The 14,584-nt window shown below is 33.6% G+C and overlaps 1 protein-coding gene across 2 annotated transcripts; it reads left to right on the forward strand.

The window, feature by feature from the left end:
• The first annotated feature begins 403 nt into the window (after positions 1–403).
• ak1 (adenylate kinase 1) lies at positions 404–12,953 on the forward strand. Of its 2 annotated transcripts, none has more exons than XM_065284041.1 (7): positions 404–492; positions 9,750–9,782; positions 10,569–10,604; positions 11,979–12,142; positions 12,329–12,445; positions 12,536–12,727; positions 12,866–12,953. In XM_065284041.1, the coding sequence occupies exons 2-7, from the start codon at positions 9,776–9,778 to the stop codon at positions 12,932–12,934; spliced, it is 585 nt and encodes a 194-aa protein (XP_065140113.1). In that variant the 5' UTR covers positions 404–492; positions 9,750–9,775; the 3' UTR covers positions 12,935–12,953. The 2 variants fall into 2 exon arrangements, with proteins under 2 accessions (XP_065140113.1, XP_065140114.1); XM_065284042.1 differs by lacking the exon at positions 404–492 and adding an exon at positions 7,092–7,157.
• The last annotated feature ends 1,631 nt before the right edge of the window (positions 12,954–14,584 follow it).

Raw genomic sequence — 14,584 nt, forward strand, 5'->3', positions numbered from 1 at the left:
CCTGTAAGTTCCTGAATTTATCAAGAGAGACACAACAGGGATAAACATGAACACCTCTCTACTGTATCTTTACAGAATAAAAGTAAAATAACAGCCTCATATAAAGCATTCTGGAAAACAAAATAAAGAAAAGGTTGATGAAAAGTTTTGGTTCCCAGAATGCTTTGTATGAGACTGTTATTTGAGTAAATCCAGTAAATAATATAAATGTAACTCTACAGTCAAAACATTTATAGTGAATACAGACTAGAGTTAATGTGAGTAATTATTACAGTCAATCTCTCAGCTCTAAATTCCTCCACTGCCCCCCGTCCAGAAGCTCTCGACTTCCCAGCATTCAGTGCGTCAGACTGAGCTGTCAGGAGTCTATATAAAGCTACAGAGAGAGAGGACTGGCGTGAAGCCGGTCATTCAGAGAGACAGGAGCCGGACGCACAGCCTTCAGGGGACGCCTTCAACCACAGACAGGCTGAGAGAGAGAGAGAGAGACAGGTCAGTACAGAGAGGAAGATAAATAATACAGCAAGGAAATGAGATTGGACTTATTGTGTGTGTGTGTCAGTGTTAGTTAAGCTCTTTAAGGTCTTGGTGTGTGTCTGTCTGGTGTATTTAATGATGGAAGAGAGAAAAGCTTCTTGTTTCATGAGAATGTGAATGAGGTCGATGCTGTTGTGACAGCTGCAATGTCAAATGGACAAACTGCAGGGACGTCACGCTGATGTGAAACCTCGCTGCAGTTCTGTATGCTTGATGCTTAATGGTCTGCAGATCACTGATTGACTTCTGTTCTGTCCAGGATTAAACACATTGATGCTATCAGTAGAGTACTTCTTCATTGTAAACACAGACAGGCACTGCACTCATGTATGCTTTCCTCTTAAAGTGACAGTACACATTATTGGGTGGTTACTATAGCAACAGCTGAAATCTGGAGGTTTGTAAAGGCTGAGGTTATAAATGGCCGTTATGAGACGAGTTGTTGTCAGTGCAACAGCTGCAAAGGAACCTTAGCTTTTTTAGCGTCACTGTGTGACCCCCTGGACTCATGATTCAAGATGCCAGGACAGGTTTCTTTCATATCAGGGTCAATCCTTTCCAGTTATGTAAAGCTGCATGAACGAGTCTCAGTTAACCAATCGCTTCATATCTACATTGGCTGATTAGAAATTGAGCAACTGGGTTTGGGGCGTCAATATTTCAGTAAAAGCTCTTCAGTAATCGTCAACTGTTAACATGTAGTTGCAAATTAATGATGGTTAGTTGACCTGCAGTTGCAAATTAATAAAAGTTAGTTGACATGTAGTTGCAAATTAATGAAAGTTAGTTGACATGTAGTTGCAAATTAATGAAAGTTAGTTGACATGTAGTTGCAAATTTATGAAAGTTAGTTGACATGTAGTTGCAAATTAAAGAAGGTTAGTTGACATGTAGTTGCAAATTAATTAAAGTTAGTTGACATGTAGTTGCAAATTTATGAAGGTTAGTTGACATGTAGTTGCAAATTAAAGAAGGTTAGTTGACATGTAGTTGCAAATTAATTAAAGTTAGTTGACATGTAGTTGCAAATTTATGAAGGTTAGTTGACATGTAGTTGCAAATTAAAGAAGGTTAGTTGACATGTAGTTGCAAATTAATTAAAGTTAGTTGACATGTAGTTGCAAATTTATGAAGGTTAGTTGACATGTAGTTGCAAATTAAAGAAGGTTAGTTGACATGAAGTTGCAAATTAATTAAAGTTAGTTGACATGTAGTTGCAAATTTATGAAGGTTAGTTGACATGTAGTTGCAAATTAAAGAAGGTTAGTTGACATGTAGTTGCAAATTAATTAAAGTTAGTTGACATGTAGTTGCAAATTTATGAAGGTTAGTTGACATGTAGTTGCAAATTTATGAAGGTTAGTTAACATGTAGTTGCAAATTAAAAAAGGTTAGTTGAAATGTAGTTGCAAATTAATTAAAGTAAGGTGACACGTAGTTGCAAATTAAAGAAGGTTAGTTGACATGTAGTTGCAAATTAATTAAAGTTAGTTGACGTAGTTGCAAATTTATGAAGGTTAGTTGACATGTAGTTGCAAATTAAAGAAGGTTAGTTGACATGTAGTTGCAAATTAATTAAAGTTAGTTGACATGTAGTTGCAAATTTATGAAGGTTAGTTGACATGTAGTTGCAAATTTATGAAGGTTAGTTAACATGTAGTTGCAAATTAAAAAAGGTTAGTTGAAATGTAGTTGCAAATTAATTAAAGTAAGGTGACACGTAGTTGCAAATTAAAGAAGGTTAGTTGACATATAGTTGCAAATTAATTAAAGTTAGTTGACGTAGTTGCAAATTTATGAAGGTTAGTTGACATGTAGTTGCAAATTAAAGAAGGTTAGTTGACATGTAGTTGCAAATTAATTAAAGTTAGTTGACATGTAGTTGCAAATTTATGAAGGTTAATTGACATGTAGTTGCAAATTTATGAAGGTTAGTTAACATGTAGTTGCAAATTAAAAAAGGTTAGTTGAAATGTAGTTGCAAATTAATTAAAGTAAGGTGACACGTAGTTGCAAATTAATGAAAGTTAGTTGACATGTAGTTGCAAATTAATAAAAGTTATTTGACATGTTTGTGCAAATTAATGAAAGTTAGTTGACATGTAGTTGCAAATTTATGAAGGTTAGTTGACATGTAGTTGAAAATTAAAGAAGGTTAGTTGACATGTAGTTACAAATTAATGAAAGTTAGTTGACATGTAGATGCAAATTAATAAAAGTTATTTGACATGTTTGTGCAAATTAATGAAAGTTAGTTGACATGTAGTTGCAAATTTATGAAGGTTAGTTGACATGTAGTTGCAAATTAATAAAAGTTATTTGACATGTTTGTGCAAATTAATGAAAGTTAGTTGACATGTAGTTGCAAATTTATGAAGGTTAGTAAACATGTAGTTGCAAATTAAAAAAAGTTTAATTGACATGTAGTTACAAATTAATGAAAGTTAGTTGACATGTAGTTGCAAATTTATGAAGGTTAGTTGACATGTAGTTGAAAATTAAAGAAGGTTAGTTGACATGTAGTTGCAAATTAATGAAAGTTAGTTGACATGTAGTTGCAAATTTATGAAGGTTAGTTGACATGTAGTTGCAAATTTATGAAGGTAAGTTAACATGTAGTTGCAAATTAAAAAAGGTTAGTTGAAATGTATTTGCAAATTAATTAAAGTAAGGTGACACGTAGTTGCAAATTAAAGAAGGTTAGTTGACATGTAGTTGCAAATTAATTAAAGTTAGTTGACGTAGTTGCAAATTTATGAAGGTTAGTTGACATGTAGTTGCAAATTAAAGAAGGTTAGTTGACATGTAGTTGCAAATTAATTAAAGTTAGTTGACATGTAGTTGCAAATTTATGAAGGTTAGTTGACATGTAGTTGCAAATTTATGAAGGTTAGTTAACATGTAGTTGCAAATTAAAAAAGGTTAGTTGAAATGTAGTTGCAAATTAATTAAAGTAAGGTGACACGTAGTTGCAAATTAAAGAAGGTTAGTTGACATATAGTTGCAAATTAAAAAAAGGTTAATTGACAAGTAGTTACAAATTAATGAAAGTTAGTTGACATGTAGTTGCAAATTAATAAAAGTTATTTGACATGTTTGTGCAAATTAATGAAAGTTAGTTGACATGTAGTTGCAAATTTATGAAGGTTAGTAAACATGTAGTTGCAAATTAAAAAAAGTTTAATTGACATGTAGTTACAAATTAATGAAAGTTAGTTGACATGTAGTTGCAAATTTATGAAGGTTAGTTGACATGTAGTTGCAAATTAATAAAAGTTATTTGACATGTTTTATGCAAATTAATGAAAGTTAGTTGACATGTAGTTGCAAATTTATGAAGGTTAGTAAACATGTAGTTGCAAATTAAAAAAAGTTTAATTGACATGTAGTTACAAATTAATGAAAGTTAGTTGACATGTAGTTGCAAATTTATGAAGGTTAGTTGACATGTAGTTGCAAATTAATGAAGGTTAGTTGACATGTAGTTGAAAAGTTGTTTATAGTTATAAAATGTCTAAAGTAGACAATCAAAATAAAAAGTAACTGTTCTTTAAAGATCAAAAAATGTACATTGCATGTAAAAAATAAACATGCATCATTTCATTTAAATAGATTTGCCAGACAGCAGCCGGATCTGCACCGACTCTGGGCTAAAGTCAGCGGATCCGGCCTGGAGTCAGCTGCTGTCTGGGGTTGAAAGTAACAGGGCTGCTTATTAAGGACAAAATAATAATCAGCCAGTAGAGGGTTAATAGTTGTTTTTGTGCTTCTTAATTAACTTTATGAAAGACAATCAACATGTATAAATGAACCCTGATTTAGATTTTATTTGCAGAATGAACTGGTGACTGAAATGAAGGCCTGCTGACACTAAAGGTCAAATTTAGCAGAGCTTTTAATAGAAAATATTATCTGTGGTCTCTCTGGTCTCCCTCAAGCTGCATTTTGACGTTCGTGTCCTGAATGTAAAATGATAGTTGAACTAAACATAAACCGAAGTAGTGACACTGTATATAATAATATACTATTATAAAATGAACAATATAAATAATTTAATATAAACACATAAAAGAAATTAATACGCCACATAAAACCAAATTCATGCGAATTGGCTGAAAGTTTAAGAAAAGCCACAAAGCCACGTTATACAAGTAATAAAGTAAAGTAAGGGATTCCTTCCTCAGTACTTTAATGACAGTAACTTCTGATGTAATTCAACTAAATCCTGTGTATGGACTGTAGATCAATGATATTTAATACAATAGTGGATTTAACATCAACATTTAAAGTTAAAATTCATGTTTTTTTTACGTATCCTTCTAACTTTAAATACTTTTGTGAGTTAATAATGGTAACACTCAATTCTCACTATTAACTGGTTAGTTAGTAGTATTTATATTACTGAGATATTGTCTGTTTATTAATACTTATAAAGCACATATTAATGCATGATTCTGCAAACCTTTTTCTACATCCTTAATACTACCCAATACTTAAACTACTTCAATAAGTATTAATAAGCAGTTATTAGCAGTATATTGAGGTAGAAGTAGTTAATAGTTAGTTAATAGTGACCTTAAAAAGTGTGACCAGAGTAATTTATGTACTTTTATATGATTCATTCCAGCCGTTTCTTTCTTTGTGTCATTTACTATAAAAAGTAATTAGTAATAGGTCATTAAATACTTTTTGGAGAGAGTCATTTATCTAATTCACCATCCATCATCACCTCCATTATATCCGTGTGTGAACAACCGTATGTGTTTCTCTAAAGACTGAATGTTGAACCACACCTGTGTTTACTATATGAGCAAATCAATGGCTATTGTATTATTGAGTTTGCATAACACACATGAACTCTACTGTAGTGCATCTGTCTCACTAGTGCTCGGTGAAACACATGAACAACTGTCCTGTTAACCAGAGACGCCAATAAAACCACCATATTTAGCCAGAGTCACTCCCCAGTGCTGATTCAGACCTTAAGTGACATTTACACTGAGAACAGATGTAACTAGAGAAAAGATCAGCGCTCATACAGTAGATGAAGTACTTTAGAGTACCATATACATACTGTACCACGTGGATATGCTATTTAAAGTTTTAGTGCATGGTATAAACCCTGTGATGTAATTCACTGCATGAGCTGGTGGATTTATTTCATGCAGAAATAGTTCAGGATGAACGCAAGTACAACATAACATTGCTCTGTTTGACTATTCATCTGAAAATCTGCCTTTGGACTCATTGATGCACTGAAATTCAATTGAAGCATTTTTTAAATGATAAAGAAGATTTATAATAATGTTCTGTGACACACTGTAAAAAATGCAGCATGAAGTTAAAACAACTTGGTTTTGCAAGTCAATTCAACCTACTTTATTTACATTTTGGCTTATGAAAAGTTGACGAAAAATATAAGTTAAACAATTTCAACTTGTTTTTATAAGTTATAAGTTAAAGTAAGGGAGAACCGGGACAAAAGTAATAAAAGTGATTTTCTCTGAGCCCTGACAACATTTGGATTTCAAACTATGACAACGCAACCCCAGAGCTCACAAATATTGCGTTATTTCATCATCGTTTTGCACATGTAGGTCCAGAAAGCTGTTTTCAACCATGCGTTAGAACTTCCTAAAGCGGTCATTTTTTTCTTATAATGTGCTGTGTTTCTTGTTTCATGTGTTACAATATTGATCAATCTACAGGTTATTTAGTGCTCTAACACATCCTGAAGTTTGACTTCTCAGAGTTTTTCAAAATAAAAGTACATCGAGTTTAAATGTGAAGAGATCCTGTCGGGACGAACACTTGTTACTCGCTGCTAATACTGTTGCATTATGTTGAACATTTTTATCATTTTAATTTAATTAAATTTTCATAGTATTCATACTCTTGATTTTTTTATTTTCAACAAGTAAAGTTTGTACTGTCAGGTTGCTTTTAAAACATTTGATAAAATTTAAATTAAATTAAATTTTGCAAAGAAAATATTTTTGCAGTTACATATTAACAAGGTCATAGTCATGTGTATTTACTAAAAACAAGTGTAACACAAAAAAAATCTATTTTGTTTTGTTGTGTTACTTTTGACCCACGTGTGTGTTACTTTAATCCCAGCTGACAGGGTCAAGAGTAACAATTCACTCCTTATGTTCCAAGTGAAATTATACTGAAGCTGTTTTACATTTCTTCAAAATTCCACCTGGTATTGATCGACCACACTTGCGAGTTACTGACCACAGCTGTCTAAAACATTATCTTTTCTTAACTAACATATCATAACATAACTAACATAAAAATATATGTTGATTTTTTACAGTGCATGATTTCCCTGCTTTATTCAATATATTTTGGGGTTTTATGTAATGAGATAATGTACTCGTTTAAAACACACAACCATCAAGAGATACGAGAGCATTGCTGTTTCATTGTTTATCTCTCAGGAGCAACTAGTCTGTATGATACCAGTAGGGCAAGTCTTTCAAAACCACAGCATTAACATGCAAGTCACATGACCAGTACTAGAGAAAAGGGGATGTGTTTACACTCGCTCGCTCGACAGACGTGCCAACAGTCAGAGACACAGTGTGCTTACAGACGCTTCACATATTCAAAGAGTAAGAAAGCTCATTTTCATCTACTATGATTTAAATGAATGGATTCTTCAGACGGTTTATCATTATTGTCTTATGAGATCACAGTAGAGGTGTGTCAGCTCTCTTATAAGACGTTGATGAGTTATTATAGAGGTTTAGATGGTTAGTCTTCTGTCTGGTGTGTTTTGAATTTATGTCAACTTTATAGTGTTTATATATTTTCATGGCCCTGCACATGAAATGAAGCATCAGCAGGGTCCTCTTCTGCTTTTGGTATTTGTTGTGAATGAGGTGTGACTCCATCAGCGTTTATATATTTCTCAGCTGTAAGTAAGGCATGTTTAAAGAAACACATCATCGCATTACAGTCTCATTTATTTATTACACCAAAGTTTACATACTTCTTGAAATGGTCCATTTTAACCCCGAATCTTTCAGTGTTTCCTACAGATGAATCTTTCATTTTGCTCTCTCTGTGACATTTACAGTAATGTTGTAAATAGCTGGATTTGCATGCGGTTAGAGCTGAATACATCTGTACACTTTTCACTTCACTTTCCTTACAGAGAGTCTTTTATATCATGAACAAATAAATACATAAATACTGTAACAAAGCTCCTTTTCACCTGTATTTACACATCAACTATAGACAATACATTCTGTACTGTATTTAAAACGGAAAATTCATAAATTGTTTTGAATTAATAAATTGTGAAATAAATCCAATCATGTGTTTAACTGAATTCAAACTCAATCTCTTTGCATTTTAAAAGTCTTTCACAATCACCTGTCAATCATTTTTAGGGTGGGATGTTTAGTTGGGGAAGGCCAGGCCCTTTAATGAATCATTATTGTCATAGTTACACACAAACATTCATAATAAACACAAGACAAAATACACTATATATATTATCAGTATATGTCATTATTATTATTAGTTATACCACGGGGCTGTTCAATGCTTTATTCTGATTGGTTGAGAAATGTTTCACAGGTATGCATTATTTTTGTGTCTTCAAATAACCACAAGAGTAATGTCTGTGGTATAACAGGAATAATTGACTCTGAACCTTTGAATTATGTAAGGGATAATGTAGAGGCAGCCGGTAGTTATCGGGAAATAAGCCCCGACAGTGTGATCAGGCTTGTATCACACTGAAGGGGCTTATTTCCCGATAACTACCGGCTGACTCTACATTATCCCGCTTATTACACGGCTACTTGTCACATAAGAAAAAAAACTGGACATGAATATGAATTTGAAACATTTTATTGGCATATTTGTTTTAAATTAACATTTTTATCCTTCCGCGAAACTTTGCACAGATGCATAAAATGATCGTAATACCTTATTAAGATCCTCTGCTTCATACTTATCTGTCTCCATTTTTTTCTCTTTTAGCCAGTCTTTGAGAAGTTTTAATGCCCATTCTGTATTTTTTTGTGTGTTGGCTTCGTAGCTGTCATGCTCTATTTTGTCAAGTTCAGTCTCAGTAAGCTCTCTGTGTCTTGTCGTGGTTGTCCAGTGTTTGTCACAAGATGGCGCCAAACAAACAGTAATCTTTATTGGCGCGGAGCGATCTTACTCGTAAAAGTAGTCCGGCTATGCGTTATTATTTTGGAGCGGTTATTATTCGAAAAGAACGAACCTGCACATGTCTCAACTGACCAATCAGAATCAAGCATTCCAGAGAGCCGTGTAATAAATGAAAATAATGCACACCGCTTCACGTTATGCTGCATTACCTTGAATGTGCATTATTTTCTCATATTTCAGCAGCCTGTCATCAATTATTTCTTGCTTATTGTATTTTTGAACTGAACCCCCCATTTAAAACCAGCATATGCTGATGAGATGGTTTTTTGCTGGTCTCACTGCTTGGTTTTAGCTAGTTTAGCTGTGTTTTGGTCACTTTTAAAGTGAACAACTGACTCACCAGCTTGACTGAGCCTTGCCAGGCTGGGAGGACCAGTTTAAACCAGCTTCCAGTTTATGCTGGATATTTCAGTAGGGGTTTGGTTTGAATGGAAAATATAATTTGTGTAAACTGTCATTTAGTCGAAAGAAACTTTGAGAAGAAGTTTCTTAAAAAGAAGTTTATGAATGTACGTGTTTGTTGTATATTTTGCCATGTTGTGTATTGCAGTGAGACATACATGTTTAGGTTTAGATGTTGTTTCCTCAGACGTCACATCTCGCTCGCAGTCACATTAATAGATGATTGAATTCACTTCCGTTTTGTTTTTATTTTTGTTTAAAGCTTTTCTGAATGTGAATCCTTTCAAAACATTCATATCTAGCGCATCTTCCCCTTCCTTAATAGTGGGCGGAACTTTCCCGCCAACTCTATCAATCAATAAACTCCGCCCTCAACATTGATTGACAGACTTTTGTGATAATAAATGCGGCTACAAAGTGCTCTTAAAAATACAAAGGGCAGACTTTAGCTTTAACACAACAGTCTTAAGTCGTCAACTGATCTTTATTTATTTACATTTCTGGCAACAGTGATCTTATAAGGATATCATTAAATACAAATATAACATTAAATACATTGCATTTTTTCTTTTCTACGTTTACATGTAATATTTTTATTTCTTTTTTCCCTGCAGGAACGTCCTTAACATAACAGATAACCATGGCAGGTAAGGGTGTAAGATTATTATAAAGATTATTAAGAATGATTATAAAACTTATTTACACTTAAAAAGAAAAATTAGAGAAACAAACTCTGTTTCATGTTTAATTCCATATAATTATTGCTGTATATATTTAATTCAGGGACAAACATAAATGTTATTGATTATTATTGATGTTATGGTCTCTGCTGTCCTCATGTGGACAGTGGTTGTATTGCAAGATAAAAGTTTTCCGCTTCAGACGACATAAAATAAAATTTCAACGAAGTCATATTTTTTTTTATAAATAAACAATTTCCTATATTTTAAATGTAAGCAATAAATGTAAAAAAAACTTAAATAAACGTGTTAAATGTATGTATGTATATATTGAGTTTAACTCAAAGCCAATTAAAATGGATATAAAAAAATGAATCTGATATTGTATTAGTGATGTGTTTTTATATTTAATTGTATTAAACGATGAAGTGTATGAGTTGTGTAGCATTAATGGACACCGCTAGTGTTTGAGATGTTAGTAACTGTTGTCATGGAGACAGCAATCATTCAGATCAAATCTGTGTGTGTGTGTGTGAGAGAGAGAGAAATATGGGCTCAGGGTGTTTCAGTAAACCGACTGTGTCTCCTCTTAAGTCAGACGGTAAATTATTTGTGCAGAATGTGGGAAATCTCACAGGACTTCTGAATGTGTTTAGTTTTCTAAAAGTTAATGTGATTGTGATTCTGTACCACACAGCACTGTTCATCGAAATGCTCTATCTGTATTCATGTTAATTGTATATTTTGTCACAGATAAAATTAAGGATGCTAAAATCGTCTTTGTTGTGGGTAAGTTCATCCAGTTATTCTTTTAATTTTCTTGTTACCACATGAATCATTTTGATCATTATAAAGGATTCATTAAAAAATGAATCAGGCACTCTCAGACACTAATTTGACTTAAAGGAATATTTCACCCCAAAATGTTGTCATTATTAACTCCCCCTCATGTCGTTTGAATCCATAATGTCTTTTGTTTTTATAAAAAGTGTTGTTTTTCTTTCAGTGCACAATATCTGTGTTTCTGAACTGTTGTTTGGTAGTTTTAGGATATTAAACACTTTTGGTTTAAAAAAAAACATTAAAAAAAAAAAAATCTGCATTTGGGTTGTGAAGAACTAAAGACATTTGGGGTTCAAATGACATCACTGCAAAAAATGACTTTCTTTCTTAGTATTTTTGTCATGTTTTCGGTATAATAATAAAAACTTAAATCAAGATGTATTCTCTTGATAAGTAGAATGCCCTTAGAAAATAAGTCTAGTTTTTAGACAAAAAATGTCATATTTAAGTGAATGTGTACTTACAAAAGCACACAAAAAAAAAACATTTCAGCCAATGGGCTAAGAAACAAAATCTTGATTTTCTTAAACACTTAATTCAAGAAAAAAAATAAGAACATATTCTTACCCCATTGGTAGATTATTACCCCATTAGGAAAATTATTTTAAGCACAAATGCACTTATATTGTATATATATTTTAAACTTTTTCTTAGGTCATGTTGCTCATCTTAATTTAAGAATTTTTTAAATATTTGCACAAGACAAAAATACCACATAAGAAAATATTTTTTTTGTGATGAGGGTGAGTAAATAATGCCAACATTTATATTATTGAGTGAACTATCCCTTTAACGGGACATATCAACTTACAAACAATCTGAGGCATATTTTATGTACATTTAAAGGTAATGAGGTTACACTTTATTTTGATAGTCCACTTTAGACATATCTACTAACTATAAATAACTTTGAAACTACATGTCAACTAACTCTCATTAATTTGCAACTATATGTCAACTAACTGTCATTAGATCATTAGTAGACTGTAAGGGGTAGGGTTAGGGAAGAGGTAAGGGTTAGGGGAATTAGTTGACATGCACCTGCAAGGATACTTATAGTCAGTAGAATATCTGTTGGGGAACCATCACAATAAAGTGTTAGTAAATATTAAACAGACAGTTTACTAATACTCTAAAGATTGGTAGTTGATAAGTAGTTGCAAAGTAACTTATAATAAGTAAAATGTTTAAAGTGGACTATCAAAATAAAGTGTTACCGGCAATGTCACCATCAAAAGTCTTTAATGTCTGTGAATCAAATAAAGTCATCATAGTAAGAAGCAGTGAAGAGTCTAACAGTGGTGAGTGTTTGTGGTACAGGTGGACCAGGCTCTGGTAAAGGCACTCAGTGTGAGAAGATCGTGGCAAAGTACGGCTACACCCATCTGTCCTCTGGTGATCTGCTGCGTGCCGAGGTGGCGTCAGGTTCAGACAGAGGAAAACAACTGCAGGCCATCATGCAGAAAGGAGAACTTGTGCCACTGGTCAGTTGAAATCCTCTGTAGATATACATTTATGTTTTCAGCTGGAGTTAAAATAAACATTCAGTCAGCTTGAACACCGGTCGATACAGTGTCCAACTTATTAAATGAACAGATAAAGTCTCAGATCATTGACTGATGTCTCCTATAGTGATGCATTCAAATACATGAAGTGTTTCATTTCTGCAGGACACAGTTCTTGATATGATCAAAGATGCCATGATTGCCAAAGCTGACGTCTCTAAAGGTTATCTCATCGACGGTTACCCTCGTGAAGTCAAACAGGGAGAAGAGTTTGAGAAGAAGGTTTTCCAATAACTTTACACAAAGAATAAAAGATTATAAAGACAACAGATGTGTCAGATTACTCATGTCCTGTCCTCTCATGTGTCATAGATCGGCCCTCCAGCTCTCTTACTCTACATTGATGCTAAGTCTGAGACTATGGTCAACAGATTATTGAAACGTGGTGAGACCAGCGGACGTGCCGATGACAATGAGGAGACGATTAAAAAGCGTCTTGATCTGTATTATAAAGCCACCGAGCCCGTCATCGCTTTCTATGAGAAACGTGGCATTGTTAGAAAGGTGAGAGAAGTTTGCACAATAAAGTTCACCTAACACTTAATTTATTACGTGCCAAACTTAAGAATGTCATTGTTCATGTTAGATTGAATTAATCTGTTTTGAAGTCAATAAATAAATTCTCTCTCTTTTCTCCCACAGATAAACTCTGAGCTTCATGTGGATGAGGTTTTTGCTATTGTTGAAAAAGCAATCGATGAGCTAAAGTAAAGAAACACTTGTTAAATAACTTTTGCTTTGCTTTTTCTTTCTAGTTCATTAAAAAAATATGACTATCCAATCAATGTCCTAAAGCAGGGGTTTACAAACTGGGGTCCAGGGACACCCAGGAGGTTCTAGGGGTCCCCAGAGTTTTGTTAGGTATATTTAAACACAAACACATACATAACAGTTTATATATATTTATTTAAATGCCACGGCCTACCTGAGCATTGTTTCTGACCATGTCCATCCCTTTATGACCACCATGTACCCATCCTCTGATTTCAGCAGGATAATGCACCATGTCACAAAGCTTGAATCATTTCAAATTGGTTTCTTGAGTTCACTGTACTAAAATGGCCCCCACAGTCACCAGATCTCAACCCAATAGAGCATCTTTGGGATGTGGTGGAATGAGAGCTTCGTGCCCTCGATGTGCATCCCACAAATCTTCATCAACTACAAGATGCTATCCTATCAATATGGGCCAACATTTCTAAAGAATGTTTCTTAAATACATAGATGAATGTGAGTGTATTTATATACACACAATAATTATACACAGCACACACTCATATATTGTGCAAAAACTCACTTTATGTTTTATGCAATTAATCTTTGCCCAGCACTATTTATTTTATTTGGTAATTAAATGTGCTAATCATGAATAATGTCACAGTGCAAAGTTTTAATTGTATTATTAAGGCTTCTTTATTATGCAAGATGTAATTTCTTCTTTTTATCTTTTAATATTGGTGTGTAATAGATCATTGACAAAAACTGACACAGGAGGTGAAAGTTTCTTGTGATAAATGAGAATTTACAATAATGTTCATCTTTACATGAATTATTTTGAACAGTGCTGCACTCTAGTGGACAAAACAAATAATGCGTGACCTTGAGAACGACCTTCGGCTGTACTGAGAGTTTTTAATAACATTTTACTGCATTCATGTCATGATTCATTGTTACTGTAGAAAAGTAGTTCATATTCTAATCCTATCTATCTGCTATAGACTCAGACTAACTGTATAATGGATTATATAAAATGAATACAGGACTTCATCACAGGTTCTTCCTGTTCCTCGCACTTTCACCAAACACTTCCTGTGAGCTCCAGAAACACTTCTGCACAGGTATCCGGGTATTCCTCAGAGGAACGCTTGTCTGCTCGGAGCAGGAAACTTCTTCATACAACAGGACGCGTGTCTTTATGAAGAGCAGTTTCATAACACCACAGATTATTTGTGGAATGTCTCTCAATCTCCCAGAGGATTTCTCATCACAAACACACTGAAAATAAAGAGCAATCAAAAACATCCAGGACGGAAGCTCTGCACATTGGTTCATTAAGGTTTGGGGAGGGGTTCAGGTACTGAAAAAAGACCCTCATCTAATGCATATAACAGATTTTAAAGTGGATTAATGCTGATGGTCAGACACTTTGTCTTTTAAGACAAACACATTTCTATTGGAGAGAATGTAAAATGATTTGATTTTTTAATAAGATGTTAAGTTATTGTACATGATGACTCCATGAGGAGAATACTGAAGTACTCATAGCTTCACTGAACTCCATCCACCTTATTTTTAACATAAATGTGGGTGCCGCCATCTTTGTGTCAGACTTACGGTGAGCCACTAAATCTAATGGTAGTC

The sequence above is a fragment of the Paramisgurnus dabryanus genome, chromosome 5, assembly GCF_030506205.2.
Source record: "Paramisgurnus dabryanus chromosome 5, PD_genome_1.1, whole genome shotgun sequence".
Lineage (NCBI taxonomy): Eukaryota > Metazoa > Chordata > Actinopteri > Cypriniformes > Cobitidae > Paramisgurnus > Paramisgurnus dabryanus.

What these genes read in the sequence shown, in the direction of transcription:
- ak1 (XM_065284041.1), top strand. An exon ending in AAGGAGAACTTGTGCCACTG is followed by an intron (nt 12,143 to 12,328) that starts GTCAGTTGAAAT and finishes TCATTTCTGCAG; the next exon opens with GACACAGTTCTTGATATGAT. An exon ending in GAGAAGAGTTTGAGAAGAAG is followed by an intron (nt 12,446 to 12,535) that starts GTTTTCCAATAA and finishes CATGTGTCATAG; the next exon opens with ATCGGCCCTCCAGCTCTCTT.